At 38.3% G+C, this 17,073-nt stretch overlaps 1 protein-coding gene across 17 annotated transcripts in view; it reads right to left on the bottom strand.

The window, feature by feature from the left end:
• Positions 1-17,073, bottom strand: part of CFAP20DC (CFAP20 domain containing) — a 257,536-nt gene that overhangs the window by 212,524 nt on the left and 27,939 nt on the right. For 13 of the 17 annotated variants that reach the window (XM_043885489.1, XM_043885495.1, XM_043885494.1 and 10 more), the window contains exon 5: positions 14,566-14,631. The exons of the other annotated variants lie outside the window; for them this stretch is intronic. In XM_043885489.1, coding sequence (XP_043741424.1) covers positions 14,566-14,631 — 66 coding nt within the window. The remainder of the gene's footprint in view (positions 1-14,565; positions 14,632-17,073) is intronic. 17 annotated transcript variants of the gene reach the window in all.

Genomic DNA, 17,073 nt, shown 5'->3' with positions numbered 1-17,073 from the left:
AAATAATATATAATCTTTAAAGACTTAAAAAAAAATGGAACTCTTCCTAAAATACAATGCAAACATTTTTGTAAAAGAGCATTCTGGATATGAATCAGAAAACTTCTGCTAAGCTCTATAAAGCAGAAACCCAACACAGTGTGATTACTTGAAATTCAGAAAGCTGTTACTCTCAATTTTAGCCATAGAATGCTGCTGGGGTTCTGCAATCTCTTCTCCAGTTACTTTCATGATGAATTTCTAAGGAGAAACCTATACTCACCTCATCATCTTTTCCTACCTTTCCATCATAAAAAAACAAAAAACAAACCAACAATACTTTTCCTAGGTTACTACAGAGAAGGAAGAACTACAGAAAGAACAACAGAGAAGAAGCACACACACACATATACCAGCTTTAAACCACAGACCTTACTTTTACACACAATTCTAAGTCCAGAGATTTTGCTTTCTTAAAGCATGCACTCTCCTGGCTCACAGGCCTTTTTCTGCCTGCTTCTGAGATTCATTACAGATGGCTGAGACTGGAAGTATGATGGTTGGATAAGTGGGATATTACTTGATCTTCTATCATTCTGATAAGAATTCTATGAGGCAAAGAAAAGGCATATGCTATTATCCTCATTATTTTTTTAAACAGAGAAACTGCAGCACACAAGGAAAGTTTAGTAAGTTGCCCAAGGCACCAAGCAAATTAGTTATAGAGAATTCAGGTCTTTAAAATCCCTACTCTTCTCCTCATCAGATAACAACACTTTCTTCCCCCTCCTTGGTCTTTCTCACACATAATTTATTCAGGTATGATATATATCTAAATCGTATTTTATGTGATGCATTTCCAGACACCTCAACCAAATCATCAAATTATAATTTCCTATTATGTTTTCTTTGAAATGTTAGCTTTTAAAATGATACCCATAAATCTTTCACACATGAAATTAGTAGGAAGAGGAGAGAAAGACTGGAAGCAAAAAATAAACAGAGTTTCAAAGACTTTGAGTAAAGAACCAAAAGATCAAAAAAACAAAAAAATCCTGGGGTTAAGGGGAGAAGGTTCTTTCTGACAGTATCTTGCCTCTTTGCTTCTCTATACTGTAGGTGGAGCTATAGTACTATTCATTAGGGATATAAGAGGCTGTGAGTGGAAAACAATCCAATTCATTCTTAGGATATCCATTTTCGTTTGCACTTTCAAATGGTCCTTTTCTGTTTTTGAAACATTTTTCCTCCATTCCCCAAAACCTTCAGCCTATACTGCCTACATTCCCTTTTCTTTTTCTGGAATGGCAGAGGGCTATGATTCACTGCACATTCTTACAATGCATTTTGAAGAGAATATTCAGAGATACAGTTGCACAAAGCAGCCTGCTTTCCCGTGCCCCATTACTCAAAAGGTTTCCTATATTATCTATCAAATCTTTTAGCTGGGTAACAGTTTCTCCTGAAACTGAAAATCTTTCAGAAAAACCAATCGCATGTATCTTTAGGTCCTCAATTATTTAAGTAAAGCAGCAGAAATGATGGTTAATAGCCTGTCATAAAAATAGACTACCTGTAAAAATTAAAAAGAAAACAAAAATTTTATTCAAAAAAAAGGAATTAAAATCCAAAACTAGGCTAAGTAAATTGACTTTGGGCAGGAAAAGCATTCATCCTTAAGAATATATAGAAATCAAATAAGTTGACCTTTGCAAAGGCGGCACTGTGTCTAATATTATGATGATGGTTAATTCTATGTGTCAGCTTGACTGGGACATGGATTCCCAGATATCCAGTTGAATACTCTTCTGAGTAAGTCTGTGAGGGTGCTTCTGGATGAGATTTAACATTGGAATCTGCAGAGCAAAGCAGATGCCCTCTCTGATGTGAGTGAACCTTACTTAATCTGTTGGAAACCTGATTAGAATGAAAAGGCACAGGAAGGGAGAATTCTTTTTCGTCTTCAAGCTGGGACAGTGGTCTTCTGCCTTTGGACTTTAACGAGGATTCAGACTACCTTCTGGTTCTTAGGCCTCGGGATTCAGGCTTGGAATTTTATCATGGGCTTTCCTGGGACTTGAGCTTGCCAACTACAGACTGTGGGATTTCTCAGCCTCCACAATCTTATGAGCTAATTTCTTACAATAACTCTATATATAGAATATTATATTTAATAATATATAACATTAAATATAACATATTTATTATATATAATATGCATTATTAACACAAATATTATATATTATAATATTTTATATTATAGAAAGACAGTCAAAAGGTACAAACCTCCAGTTATAAGATAACTAAGGACGAGGGATACAGTGTACAACATTATAAACATAATTAACACTGATGTATATTATATATGGAAGCTAAAAGAGTAAATCCTAAGAGTTCTCATCAAAGAGTTCTCATCACAAGGAAATTTTTTTTCTTTTTCTTTACTGCTGTAACTATATGAGTGATGGATATTTCAGTTCAGTTCAGTTCAGTCACTCAGCCGTGTCCAACTCTTTGCGACCCCATGGACTGCAGCACACCAGGCTTCCCTGTCCATCACCAGCTCCTGGAGCTTGTTCAAACTCATGTCCATTGAGCCAGTGATGCCATCCAACCATCTCATCCTGTCATCCCCTTCTCCTCCTGCCTTCGATCTTTCCCAGCATCAGGGTCTTTTCCCATGAGGCAGTTCTTCACATCAGGTGGACAAAATATTGGAGTTTCAGCTTCAGCATTAGTCCTTCCAATGAATATTCAGGACTGATTTCCTTTAGGATGGACTGGTTGGATCTCCTTGCAGTCCAAGAGACTCTCAAGAGTCTTCTCCAACACCACAGTTCAAAAGCACCAGTTCTTCAGCACTCAGATTTCTTTATAGTCCAACTCTCACATCCATACACGACTACTGGAAAAACCATAGCCTTGACTGGATGGACCTTTGTCAGCAGAGTAATGTCTCTGCTTTTTAATATGCTATCTAGGTTGGGCATAGCTTTTCCTCCAAGGAGCAAGCGTCTTTGAATTTCATGGCTGCAGTCACCATCTGCAGTGATTTTGGAACCCCAAAAATAAAGTCTCTCACTGCTTCCATTGTTTCCCCATCTATTTGCCATGAAGTGATGGGACTGGATGCCACAATCTTAGTTTTCTGAATGTTGAGTTTGAAGCCTACTTTTTCACTCTCCTCTTTCACTTTCATCAATAGGCTCTTTAGTTCTTGATGAATATTTACAAAATATTTATGTTCTTGATGGATATTTAGTTCTTGATGGATATTTACAAAACTTAGTATAATCATTTCATGATGTATGTAAGTCTAATCATCATGCTGCCTATCTTAGACTTACATAGTGCTATATGTCACTTATATCTCAATAAAACTGGAAGAAAAAACATATTATTGATTTTCTTCTTCTAGAGAATCAAGACTAATACAATTACTAGTTTCACATTAAATTGCTTTGCTATAAATGAGGTAAAAAAGTTAACTTATATATTAATTTCTTTCTACATAGCAATACATATACATTTTTTGCTGAAACAACAACTGCCACAGTACCAAACTAATTTATATAAATAAATCTTACCTGCAAAAATTATGCTTGGTTTTTTTAAATTTGACTCTGTATATAAACACTAACATGATGACAAAAAAAAAAATAAAATGCGATCTGGTAAAACCCATTTTAGACTTCCCACAATGGCCTATATGGCTGCCTTTATCTACTCACTGCTGGAAAAAAAAAAACTGAAAAAAAATATTCATAGCTTTAAAAAAAAAAAAAGGCTTGGATTTACCTTATTTCTAAACTGAAGATACAGAAAAACTATAAATAAGTATAACACAGATTTACAATGTGTGACATACTGGGAACTTAAAATTTACAAAGTTCATTAAGTAGAAAATTTATTCATTTACCTTAAAAAGATATCTTAAAAAGAAGGTTTTTATCAGGCTAGAGCACATAATTAAATTTACTGACTGCCTACTATGTCCTAGGTCAGGGAAACAAAAGGAATGGCTGTGAACTGTTACTGTTTATAAAGAAGACAAGCGGCTGTAGCCAGAGTGTAAATCAACTTTATCCCCAAGCACAACTTTTTTTCCCTCCTAACAAGGGTTTTTCGAAGGAAGGTGAGTGTTAATTTACCTCATGACCCAAGTTCCTTAGCTCAAAGCAGATGGCCACTCTAAGTAGCACTGTTCTAGGAAATTCCAGGTGCTTTCACCTGTGTTATTTTGTTCTTTGTAGTAGTTAACATATCTTGAAGCTTTATATATGTTTCTAACACTAGTATTTACATTTAATCTTCACAATAAGTCTGTAAAATTAATACTATTATTATTCCCACCTTATAGATGAGAAAATTCAAGCTCAAAGTTTTCACAGACAGTATGTAGGGAGCAGGAATATAAACCAGGCAGTCTGGCTCCAGAATGTACTCTTACCACTTCTCTATGCTTCCTTCTCCTTAAATCTGAAACCCTGATTTAGTGATACAGATATAAGTCTCTATTTAAGAGCTGAGAGATAATGCGAGGCCTAAAGACAGGAGCTGCACCTAAGTCACCTCTGCATGTTCTCTCTGCAGACTCTAATGATATCCCCAAGCTTGTAGGCCTTGAGGGGAAATGCAGAAGATCATGGAACATAATCTCTCCCTTCATGAAGCTTACATCCTCATGGAAGAAGCACTACCAATAAGTGAACCAAGTATGAGATGGAAGGGCTAGCCCTGCTCTGGGCTTGAAAGATGAGGGCCAACATGTTTCCATAAGGGCATACTCCAAACCTTAAATCTTGGAGGTGAACAGATCTAACCTCACAGGACTGCATATGCCTACGTTCCTTATTCTGCCATTTGGCCACTAATGAAATACAGAGAGACTAATAGGTAACTTTCTCAATAACAATATCTAGATGGACACCCTGTGGAGTCTTGCTTTTGTCTTGAGTAGAGGATATTCCAGCAAATAATTAGACAAGTTGGACTGCACAGAATGAAAAGTCAGAGTGGTATATAAATTCAGCTCTCCAAAATATGGGATTAAGAGGTTCAAAATCCAAGTACCAATCACTCAGCTGGTTTTTCACAGAATCTACCTCTATGTTGCTTGAATAAAGGAACTAATGACAAATTTGAAGTTCATTATAGCCAAAGTCTTGGGACTTTGGCTGCTGTGTTTCTTGGGAGGGCAGCTGCCTACAGGCAAGTCCTTCAAGGTCATGGCAAGGTCTCTGCAAGGGTGGCAGAGACTGCAGTGGCAGCAGTGAAATAGGCTCATAAAGTTTAGGAGAAATCTTCCCAGTACATGTTTCGGTCAGTTCAGTTCAGTCGCTCAGTCGTGTCTGACTCTTTGCGACCCCATGAATTGCAGCACGCCAGGCCTCCCTGTCCATCAGCAACTCCCGGGGTTTACTCAAACTCATGTCCATCGAGTCGGTGATGCCATCCAGCCATCTCATCTTCTGTCGTCCCCTTCTCCTCCTGCCCCCAATCCCTCCCAGCATCAGGGTCTTTTCCAATGAGTCAACTCTGCACATGAGGTGGCCAAAGTACTGGAGTTTCAGCTTCAGCATCAGTCCTTCCAATGAACCCAGGACTGATCTCCTTTAGGATGGACTGGTTGGATTTATTAAAACAGTAAAAGATCAGGAACAAGGATTTTGAAGGTAGGCCTGGCTTAAAGGCCCATTCTGTCATTTGCAAATAGCATGACTGTGGACAATTCAACCTCTGTAAGCCTCAGTTTATTCTTTTTTAAAATGGGGATAATAATATCAACTTTGAGGAGTAAACTGTAAGATACATGTAAAATGCTTAGCACAGAAACCTAGCAAACAACTTACAATAAAAGTAGCAACAACTGACACTTGAGACCTTACTGTATGCCAGGGACCTTTCTAAGCACTCATACCTATTAACTCACTTATACCTTGCAATAACCCTATGAGACAGCAAGGTGGACGACATTATTGTTCACAAATACCCCCTGGTCCTTTCCGTGGAAGGAGAATACATTCCTACTCCAGTGACTCTAAGGTCAGTCTAGTGATAGACCTGGCCAACAGAACTGAGCCAATGTGACCCATCCCAGCCAAAGTTCTAAGAGGCACTTGAGGTGCCATCACAATGCTGACCCTGATGACGGCATGTCAGCCTGCATCCTGAAATGAAAAAGGAAAGTACAGTAGAGCTTCAACCCACATGTACCAGAAGCAAGAAATAAATGCCCGTTGTCATAAAGCATAGAGATTTGGGGATCATTTGGTACTCTTAATATCCTTTTTAGTTGAGAAAACTGAGGCACAAAGTGGTTAAGTAATTCACCCAAGGTCCCACAGCAGGGAGGAAGGGCAACCACTGCACACTGACTCTTTAATGCTTATCAGCAACATCACTGATGAGGACTCGGATACCAGAGAAAGTTTACTAGCAGCCACACCCAAAAGGGAGATTCACTGATGGCTAGAGACAGAAAAGAAAGCAGAACAGGAATGACTGTGTGTGTCTGATGACGAGAAGCAAAATCTGTATGTGTGGTAAGAGTGGATGCTACTGTGAACACAAAGAATGGATTATTTGCATAAGGCCAGTGGAACTTATGCTTTATGTGGTGGAAAATTAGAAAACACTAAAGTTTGGTGGACTAGGGAAGCTGCAATAAGACTAAGAGGCATCGTAATAGTTGTGAAAAACATGAGCCAGAGATTGGGTAAGGAGGCTGCTCCAGGCTTGAGACAGGGACCAGAACAGCCAGGACTGGCAGTGTCAAGAGGGGACAAGACGGAAGATGGTAAGTCACTATTTAGATGTATGAGAGTCGCATACCCACCCGTGTTTGTTAAGTGGAAAGAGGGAGGGATAGACAGAGGGATTCCTACTTATCAAGCCTGGGAGAACTATAATAATGATGGTACACAAGCCTGGGAGATATGTGTCTTGCACATTTAAATGCACCCTTGGCCCTCTCAGATTTTTCTCTTTGGGCTATTCCCAGGAAAGGACCACACTGTGGTTAGTCACTAAAGCTAACTCAGGAAATGTTTTAACAGGTCTTATCAGGTATCTAGAATCTGCACTTATTGATTTGGTATCTGATATTTCAGATACCAAATTTATAATTTAATACACAAATAACACATCTGAATTTCCACTTCTTTACCCTTTTGTACCATATTGCTGCATTATTCTCCATCTGTGTGAGTTCCCTGCAATGGCCAGGAATGGCATGTAGATAAAAATCTGAGGTGGAGGTACAGAAATGAAGAAGTGTTTCGACTTCAAGTGTCAGTCAAAATTTTTAGCAATCCAATTTGGCTGGAGTCAAAGAAACTGAGCTGTGTTAACAGTAAAGACTCTAACACTATGCTAATTTATTCAGTAGAGGAAACAGTGACCTGATGATAAAATCTGGAAATGAAATCCTTATCAAGGAAGACAGGGAGGGATTCTGATGCCTGCTAGGAGATTTGGGAACATTGAAGGAGGTCTTCCAACTAGGTGTCAGCAGAAATTGGAAACCTTTCAGGACCTGTCAGTTCTGACAGTGGGGACTCAAGGACAATCCAAGAAGACTAGAAGGGTTGGAAAACTTAGGCTGACAGAAATGGAGGAAGAAGAGTGGGTGGGGGGATGGGAGGCACTGGAGGGCTTTGAGGAGCTGATGAACAGCATTAGAAGTTTTATTCCAGGGTACAGAGTAGAGTGCTGAGTCCCTCCAAAAAGGAAGCCCCATTTGGGGAATTTGTGAGACAGAGTTCAAGAGGGCCAACATAAAAAAAAAAAAAAAATTATGGACAATGAGTAACTATTAAGAAACACACACACACACGCAAGGCATCGAGACCGGCTTAGGTGAATAAAACAGGAAAACACCATCGTTTTAAACTGAACTGAGGGCACTGATTGGAAACTCAGCCAAAAAAGGACATCACTCAGTGAAACAGTTAAACGGGGTGAAGTGAGCCTGATGGGGGAGAAATAAAGACAACTGGATTTAAATTAGAGAATGAAAAGTTACGAATTTGTCTTTTCTTAATTTCAGGAGGATTAAAAAAATTAAATGTTACTAAAACTAGGATGCATATTGGAATCAAAGAAATGACAGAGTTAGAAAAAAGTAAGTTCAAAGGGCTAAGGACTGCTGAATAAAAACAGAAAAAAAGGAAAGAGAGGAGACCTAGAAGACTTAAATCAATGGTAAAATAATTAACATGGTATTGTAAACTATAATTTATGTAGTTAGTATTGACATTTGATACTCAAAGATTCTTTCTAAAAATCCTGGGTCCAGTATACCATCTCTACAGGACAAGAGGGATAGACAAGAAAGTATACAAGGGAAAAGGAGGTAGTACCCTGAGGCTTAGGAGTTTGGCCTTTGAAGGAGAAAATCTTCTAATTTCTCCAAAGTGGGGAACTAGCCAACCTCACTTTTAAAGAGGGGCATGAGGGAGGACGGAGAAGAACCTGATGTTATTATTTGGTCTCAGAGGAGTCAAGGGCTCCCCGTGACCCCAGCCAGTTAGTGTGGCTTGAGGGGAAGGACATAAAGGTGATTTATGGTAAAGAAAGAACTCTAAAACTGAGAACATTCTAAGGAGAAAAAGTGAAGTACTACACAAGGCTAACTTTTGGTATTAAATATAACTAACATTTGGCATTTAAAAATATCCTCAGTATTACTGCTTAGGAACTGGTGGTTCAGACAGTGAAGAATCTGCCTGTGATGGAGGAGACCAGGGTTCAATCCCTGGGTCGGGAAGATCCCCTGGAGTAGGAAATGGCAACCCACTCCAGTATTCTTGTCTGGAGAATTCCATGGACAGAGGAGCCTGGCAGGCTACAGCCCATGAGGTCACAAAGAGTCAGACAAGACCGAATGACTAACACTTTCACAGTGTTACTAAAACCAAGTGATTGGATACCATCTTAACTATTGGCATAGAAGGCAGAATAATGAAGTTAAAAGTACATGGCTTGTCAGAGCTTGACAGAACTGAGTTGGGGTCCTTGTTGTGTTAATCTGCTGAGAATCCTTGGGGAAGATACTCTACGAACCTCAGTTTCCTTATCTACAAAAGGGAATTAATAAGTATTTCTTACTCCCGAGTGGCTGAGAGTATGCTAATATGAGTGCTTCTCATACACATGTGCTGAGTGAACATCAGAGACCTTCCTATGGGATACATGATCTTATCCCAGGGGTCACCTCTGCAATTTTTAAACAAAGGTCATTAAAAAAAATAAATGTTTTTTTAAACAATGTATTTTACATCCAGCATAACTAAAATGACTTTAAGCAAAAAAAGGTGGTGGAAGTATTTTTAATGGTGAAATCATGTACTAATCCATTCAATAAATTTTACAGGGCAACTGTTAAAGTCTCACTCAAAATTCTAAATTCTAAAAAAACTTAGTAATTTAAGTATTAAGAACTACTGATGATACTACAACTTTGACTATAGGAAATACTGATATAAATGCATGCTGAACACCATATGGAAAAACTGATAAAGTTTCTTATAAATTAATAAAACCACAGAGAGAACTACTGAATTTTACATTCTATTATTACTACTGTCAACTGCAAATCTGATGTGCTTGGTGTGAACGCCAGGTGCAACGAGGCATGCCAAATCCATGTTCTTGGATTTACCAATTGGGATTGGTTCTACTTTTCTCTACCTTTGTTCCTCACCAAAGAGGCTGTCATTTAAAGTTCATATGAAAAAGAGAGGGCTTGTGACCTTCTTTCAACATGAACTAACATTTGCACAGCTTAAAAAGCACTTTCTTTTTACCACTGAACTTAATCCTCACACTAAGTAGGTGCTTTCTTCTTTTACGCATAAAGAAACTGGAGCTCCGAGAAAATTAAATTGTTTGCCCAAAGTCTTGGTTAATGACAAAGCTGTGAGACATCCATGATTTCTGACTGAAAATCTTAAGTTCTTTCCTAAGGTTATATGATGAATCAAAAGACCTATTTTACAAACATTTCAAGAGTTACCAGAGTTCAGAGTGGGTGGAGAATGCACTGATCACTTACACTAAAAATGCAGCATAGTAGGGAGGGGAAAAGACTGAAAGGCTTTAAGAATTATGAACCATTGTGGATAAGATTCTCTGTCATCTGAAGGCAGATATTCATTTTATGCATTATAACAACCCAGTTTCTTATTTCTCTTTTTCCTAAAGTCAATGGATATAATGAGTGGATCAGGGCAAGCAGGGTGTCACAGTTCTATAAAAGTTCTAAATAGGAAAGAAGGAAATGAAATTTGCTGCACAGATTTATTAGCCAGAAACTTGTTCATTCTTATAGGTGTTATGTAACCTAGTCTATTTAATAGACTCACAGAGTTAATACTTGGAAAGTTAGATGTGCTTTAGAATAGCAAGCTATAGGCTGCTTGCATAGTAGGATTATATTTATAGTACTATTCTTTATTTCACTTTCATTGCCCCCAATTACTAACGACTCTTTCCAAAACTGATTTTTGCTTAAACTAAATATAGAAGAGGCTCTCTTAACCCAACTGAATTAACTGACACTCTTCTCTTGGCAAAACATACATGCTGGGAAAGGCAAACTCATGTGTGTAGTCTTTCGACCTCCTCTAGGCTGCACAAGAATGGGGCTTGGGCCTGGAAAACTTCCTTACCAAAAAATAAAGAACACCACTTCCTGTACTGAACTTGTCACCTTGTTTGGGAACATCTTTGCCTGTTTCAGGCTCATATATGCTCCTCTTTGTTCTGCTTAAGCTTGTGCGTCATTATGGCATGTGGCCAACCCCACCACTATCTGCTCCCTGCGGGGAGATGCCAGAGCCCTTCTGCTGCAGCATAAAAGAGTGTGCAGAGGCCGCCTGCCCAGTGTGGCTTCAAGCACAGTGGCCCAGGCGAGCCCAGCCAAGAGCAGCCGACTCCACTCCACCCCGCAGATACATGAGAAATAATACATAACACTTGTAAGCCACTGAATCTTGCAATGGTTGGTTAGGTAAAAAGAGCTAACTGATACTAAGTCATTTATACAACACTGTGTTCTGTGGTAAATACCTCTCTACTGAGAGACTATAGCATATGTAAAATATTATCATGTATAAATTTTGCTCTCAAGTAATTTTTAAATTTTGTTCTTATGTAAATTTGATATGAATTAAACTTCATGTTTGTAGTCAGTCATTTTTATATCACTTTAGTCACTTGAGATAAACCCAACTGATATGAAATAATACTGATAGCATCATGTTTAACATTCCACCTCTCTATTACTAGGCAGGCCATAGCTGTCATAAAACTATCATTAGCTCTTACTGTCATAAAAGTTTCAATATTTTAATGTTAATTAAATATTTTCATTTGATTCTTAATCTTCCTTGTGGTCAACAGAGACCACATTATTTGTGAACTAATCAAATTTAAGTGGTGATTATTCTAATTTCTAGATTTTGATGAAGCCTGAAAGACATTACAAACCAGTAAATCCTCATCTGCAAAATATCCAAGACACCAAAGGTAGTAAAACAAAGGTGATTTTCACTGAAAATAATTTATTTCCTTGGGAAAGCTGAAACTATTTCCTTCTACATGCAATAGATACAATAACAGGAAAATAATTTTGATAATTTGGGGATATAGAGAAAGGATATGATACACAAGATATAGTGTTATTCATCAATAAAAAGCATATACAATATTCCCACATTAAATAACATATACCTGTGCACATACGCACACATAAGCATGGCTGGATGGACAAGTGGGAGGGAGAAGGGAGGCTGGGATGTACAAAGTGGCGGAAGATCCTCACCCTCAGTCTAGTAACCAAAACAAGTTTGGTAAACAAAAAACCGTTTTTTAAAAAATATCCAGCAGAGAGCTGAGGATGCAAAATGACGTATATGAACTCAATTCCAGAAGTAAATGAGCCCTTCAGAGGAAAGGAGAGACCCATGGCTGTTCTTATTTCTAGCAGGTTAGAAGGGAGACAAAGAATTGGCCGTGGGTGGGGGTAAGGAGAAACCAGCCTAATTTTTACCAGCTGCATGCAGGCTGAAAGGATGGATCAGAATTCAGAGAAGTCCCACTACGAAGCAAGCCTCTTTCTACCTGCTAAATTTTTCCCATGGTTTTCACCAAGTGCTTGGGGTAGTACTCTGAACGTAGAGGGTGGAGCAGAGAAGTGGAGAGAAATTCATCTAAGGCACTCTGGGATTTCATGTAACAGAGGCTACTGGTGTCCAGGAGAACAGAGGCCTTTTTTAAGGGAGTCTAAGCCTTCACAGAGTATACAGCATCCTTCCTCAGTAGGCTTGGGTCAGGCATCCAGAGAAAGAAGTTCTTCAGAGATAAAGAAAGCCAGGGGCAGGACTGAGAATGGAAATTCCCTAGTGGCCCAAAGACCTGACACCTAGATTATAAAGCAGAGATATCCGTCACAGTTTGCAAAGACATGCTTCTGCTGATCTGCTAAATCTGCTGGTGGTCAGAACTTAAGCCCTGCTGAAGGGAAAGATCTGACCTTACCCTCAAAAGATTAGTAACAAACTGAATCATACTGAAGCTGCAAAAAAGCCTGACCCCAACCCAACCATAGACTGATTCAACCCCTACACCCTCACCAGCCTGAAAGAAGGGACATGCTCTTTTCTGAAGGCAAAGGCTATTTACTTCAGGCTTTACTGTTCTTAACACACAATGTGTGGTATGTAACCCAAAAATTACAGGCAAAGAAGCAAGAAAGTCAGTCAAAAACCAATAAAAGCAAATGCAGAGGTGACCCAGATGGATAACTATTTTTTATGTAATTGATGAATATTCTTTAATCACCAGCAGCATATCCTTCACAGGATATATTTAATAAACAGGTAAATAATACTAGTATTCAATAAGAAGTATAGAAAGTTTATATTTTTATTTTCTTTTTATAAAAGCATACCAAAATTCTGAGTATTAATTCCACTCCAGATACTAACTTAAGATAATGGAGCTGCAAAATAAAACATAGCTCATCTAACACTTCATGGAACTCACAGGCTATTGGGAAAGACTTATCTGTAAAGAACCATAATCCAATCTAAGAAATGCTACCATAGAAGGGTCAAAAGAGTATTATGGAAAGCACAGAATATGAAGTTGGGAGAGTCACAGATAGCTTCAGAGAGAAAGACACCTAAACTCAGTTTTTTAGAATGAGTGGGATTTCACAGATGGATATGAAAGGGTACAGCAGTAATAGGATAAGGAAGGACATGGAAGAATTAAAGTATGCGGTAGTTTTAAGACCCAAGAAATAATTCAGGGGTTTTAGACTGAGGTTTCAGACAGAGCTGAGAAATATGCTGGGAGAAAGGAAGGAGATGTGATTAAACAAGATAATCAGAGCCAGAATGAAACAACCTTTAATACCACATCAAAGATTAGGGAAAGCTTTTAAGCAAGGAAATAATAAAATCATATTCATATTTGTGACAAATATTTCTAGGACTTATAATACTACATTATAATTATTTATAAATTAGCCTCCAACTGACTATGAACAGGGTAAGAAAAGGTGATAGGGATTGATCAACGACTAAGGGAAATATGATTTGACGGATGGTATTAAGAAAATTATCTGATCTTTTTCCTGCAATTGTGATTTTTACTACAAAAATTATTAATACCATTGTTACATTTATCAATAAAAAAGCTTATTAATATGGCAACTCTAGTTTGATTTATTTCCTCACAAAGATATGGGCTCCCTTGGTGACTCAGACGGTAAAGAATCTGCCTACAATGCAGAAGACCCGGGTTCAATCCCTGGGTGGGAAGATTAGGGAATGTCTATCCACTCCAGTATTCTTGCCTGCAGAATTCCAAGGAACAGAGGAGACTGGCAGGCTGTAGTCCATGGGACCACAAAGAATCAGACATGACTGAGTGACTAATACTAACAAGAAGATATAACATAAAAGTTATTTTTATAATTCCCAAGTAGATTAAGATTATTAAGAGAACAATGCATAATTTCATTCTGAGTTAGAAAACTTAGGAAGAGAAGTGTATCACTTAGAAATGTGTTAGACTGTAAGTAACCTTGAAAAATAAAGGCTTAAACAAGAATGAGGATTATTTACCCTTTCAAGTCTAAGGATAGGCAATTAAGGAAGGTTAGTGGCTCAATAAAGCCATCAGAGACCCAGGTATCTTCTTCATTTTTCCACTGTGCCATCTTCAGTATATAGTTCTGCATTCATTCTCCCAAGAAAGCTGCTGTACTTTCATGTGTTGAATTTATACTTTAGGCAGAAAACAAGGAAAAAGCAAAGTGCCAAAGATGCAAGTTAGCTAAGCCTGTACCTTTTAAAAGCTTGTCTATGAATGCTACCAAGTAAATTCTACTGGCACTTCATTTGTGATTATTAGCGTAACGTGGCCAGCTTTAGCTAAAAGGGAGTCTAGGAAGGTGAGTCTACTAAGCTAGGGCCATGGCTATTCTGATCAAAATTCTATTAAAGAAAGAGAAAGATGGATACAGGTAAGCAACAAGCACAGTTTGGCAGAGAACGTAACATAAAATCTTACCCAGCTTTTCTGTTAGGTTGCAATCCAACAACTAAGAGACATAAGCTGCTGAACACCTCTGTGTGCCTTTAAAGGGAGATAAATATTCCTCTTTGGTAAGCAGTTCACGTGTGTTATTAATGTGGGTTTAGGTACATGTCATCTACTTGAAAGAATGTTGCCAGCATAATATAATTTGAAGAATAAACTTAAGATACAGAGAGCAATTTTGGAAGTTTACCTAAGTTCATTACATACAAAAAGGTTCCTAGATTTATTACAAATGGCTGGCACTTTATCTGTTGCATTTATCAACACCAGTGAAAGTATGCACACTTGTTACAACTCCAAGTAGCAGAAGAACAAACACCTGCACAAATTCAATATTCTAGATGCTTACCAGGAAAGGCAGGGCAAACCAGATGCTACTTCCCTTCCTGACCAAATATTTTCCAAATATTAAGCTATTTTTGTTATTGCAAAGAGGTAACGAAATTCACAGAACTAAGCATTTAACAATTGGCTACTATATTTATGACAGATGGCCACATTTACAATTACTAACAGTATTGCTACTGTTTGAATATAAAAACCAAAAAAGCTACATAAATTACATGCTCAGTTGCCTTACTTCTAATTTAACTTAAGGGAACAAGAATTAATTTGATCTATTTTAAATATTTGCCAACAGGATTAACTCAATGACGTATGGAAAGATAATACTGTATTCACCATCTTCTACTTCTTACCACTGAACAATGTATCAGCTTGCTTTTCTACTAAAATTGCATAAAATAGATAGGACAGCTGATTTAAACAGTTGTTTGCACATTCAATATTTATAACCTGAATCTTGCATGACTGACTGAAAGCAGTGAGTTAGAAGGTTTAGCTCAGCTCCTGCCTGGAGTGATGGATGGCCTCGAAGAATTTCTTGTTCACTGACCAGATCAATCACGTAACAGAATTAAAAAAAAAAAAAAATCAGCCTTAAACTAGATTCCCAACATTTCCATCTGTATGCAAGTGTTACAGGAAGAAATATATCATAAAACACAATGTCAAACTACTTAAAAATAATAAAGAGCCACCAAAAATGCAGTAGAATGCAAATACAGAAGACAAGGCAATTGAATGATATTCTACATTTTAACTGAATATTAATTCAAACTTTGTTACATAAACAAACATGTTATATATAACCCAAAAGGTACTATAATTTATAGTGGTATCTTGAAACAGCTCAGACTCATAAGTAAAAGGGTTTGACAAATCATTGAAAGGGCTGCAATTTTGACAGTATTTACAGTTGATTTTATTTAATTAAACTAAAAGGCAGTGTTGTGGCAATTATTATATACTATGCTGTTTTTAATTATTCCAGTGGCTGTCCCAAAAAATGAATGTTAAAGAGTAAACAAACAAGTGATGGCTTAACTTACAGTAATTCATTCATTAATGGTTAACTCTCAAACATCTACAGTGAGGAGGGAATGAGCTGTACTGTATAAGGACCATAGCTAGCAAGGCCCTCCTTAGTGTGTGCTATAAAAGGTTTGACTGGTTTGTGAGAGGCTCCTGTAAGCTTCTTTCCCAGCTCCGCATTCAGTGGCGTCAACTTGGTAGCTTGAAAGTGGTCACAGTAGGGAGCATATGTGTACTACAGAGATTTTGTTGCTGTTCAGTCACTCAGTCGTGTCTGACTTTGTGACCCCATGGACTGCAGCACACCAGGCTTCCCCTTCCTTCACTAACTCTCAGAGTTTGTTCAGACTCATGTCCATCGAGTCAATGATGCCATCCAATCATTTCATTCTCTGCTGTCCCCTTCTCCTCCTGCCCTCAATCTTTCCCAGCATCCAGAGATTAGCAAACTCTAAACACCAGAGCTTCTCAACACCGTACCTCCACCCTAGAGGTAGATAGTAAATATCTGGCATAACAGGACAGTGAGAGCTCATTCCTAGGTTTGGGGTCGGGGAGTAGGCTAAGAGGCTGAGGGAGCTGAGAACTGAAGGGCATAAAGTTTAGGTCTTGAGGAACATGTGCAGAATAGGCAGGCTCAGACCCCAGATAATCCTCAAGGTGCCCTGGGTGTCAGAACTATAGAAATGGCACTTACCACCTTCTGTGGCTTTCAGGCATTAGCCTTCTCTTCTTGAGTAAGTTTAACCCCATTAGGAGTAGAAGTGAGAGCAGGAAGAGGTAGAACAGGAGGAGAATGAGGACCAGGAAGAAGGCGAAAAATGAGAAAGAAAAATGAAAAGAAGAAAGTAGTAGAAGGCAAGGAGCGAGAGTAAAGAAAGATGGAGAGAAGAGAGGCAAAGAGAAGTAAAAGAAGGGAACGAGGAAGGATGAGGAAGAGGAAACAGAGATGGAGGGAAAAGAAAGAAAAAAGAAGAGGAAGAGAGGAAAACAGCAGGAGTAGAAAGGAGGGAGAGTCAGGAGGTGGAGGAAGAAGAGGAGATACTCATGCTTCCTGGGCACAGGCAGAAAAATGTCCCAAAAATGCCCCACATGGAGGTCTCT

Source organism: Cervus elaphus, chromosome 24 (assembly GCF_910594005.1).
Source record: "Cervus elaphus chromosome 24, mCerEla1.1, whole genome shotgun sequence".
NCBI classification, from domain to species: domain Eukaryota; kingdom Metazoa; phylum Chordata; class Mammalia; order Artiodactyla; family Cervidae; genus Cervus; species Cervus elaphus.
The sequence above is the reverse complement of the archived record's forward strand: the minus strand, read 5'-3'. Positions and strand labels throughout refer to the sequence as shown.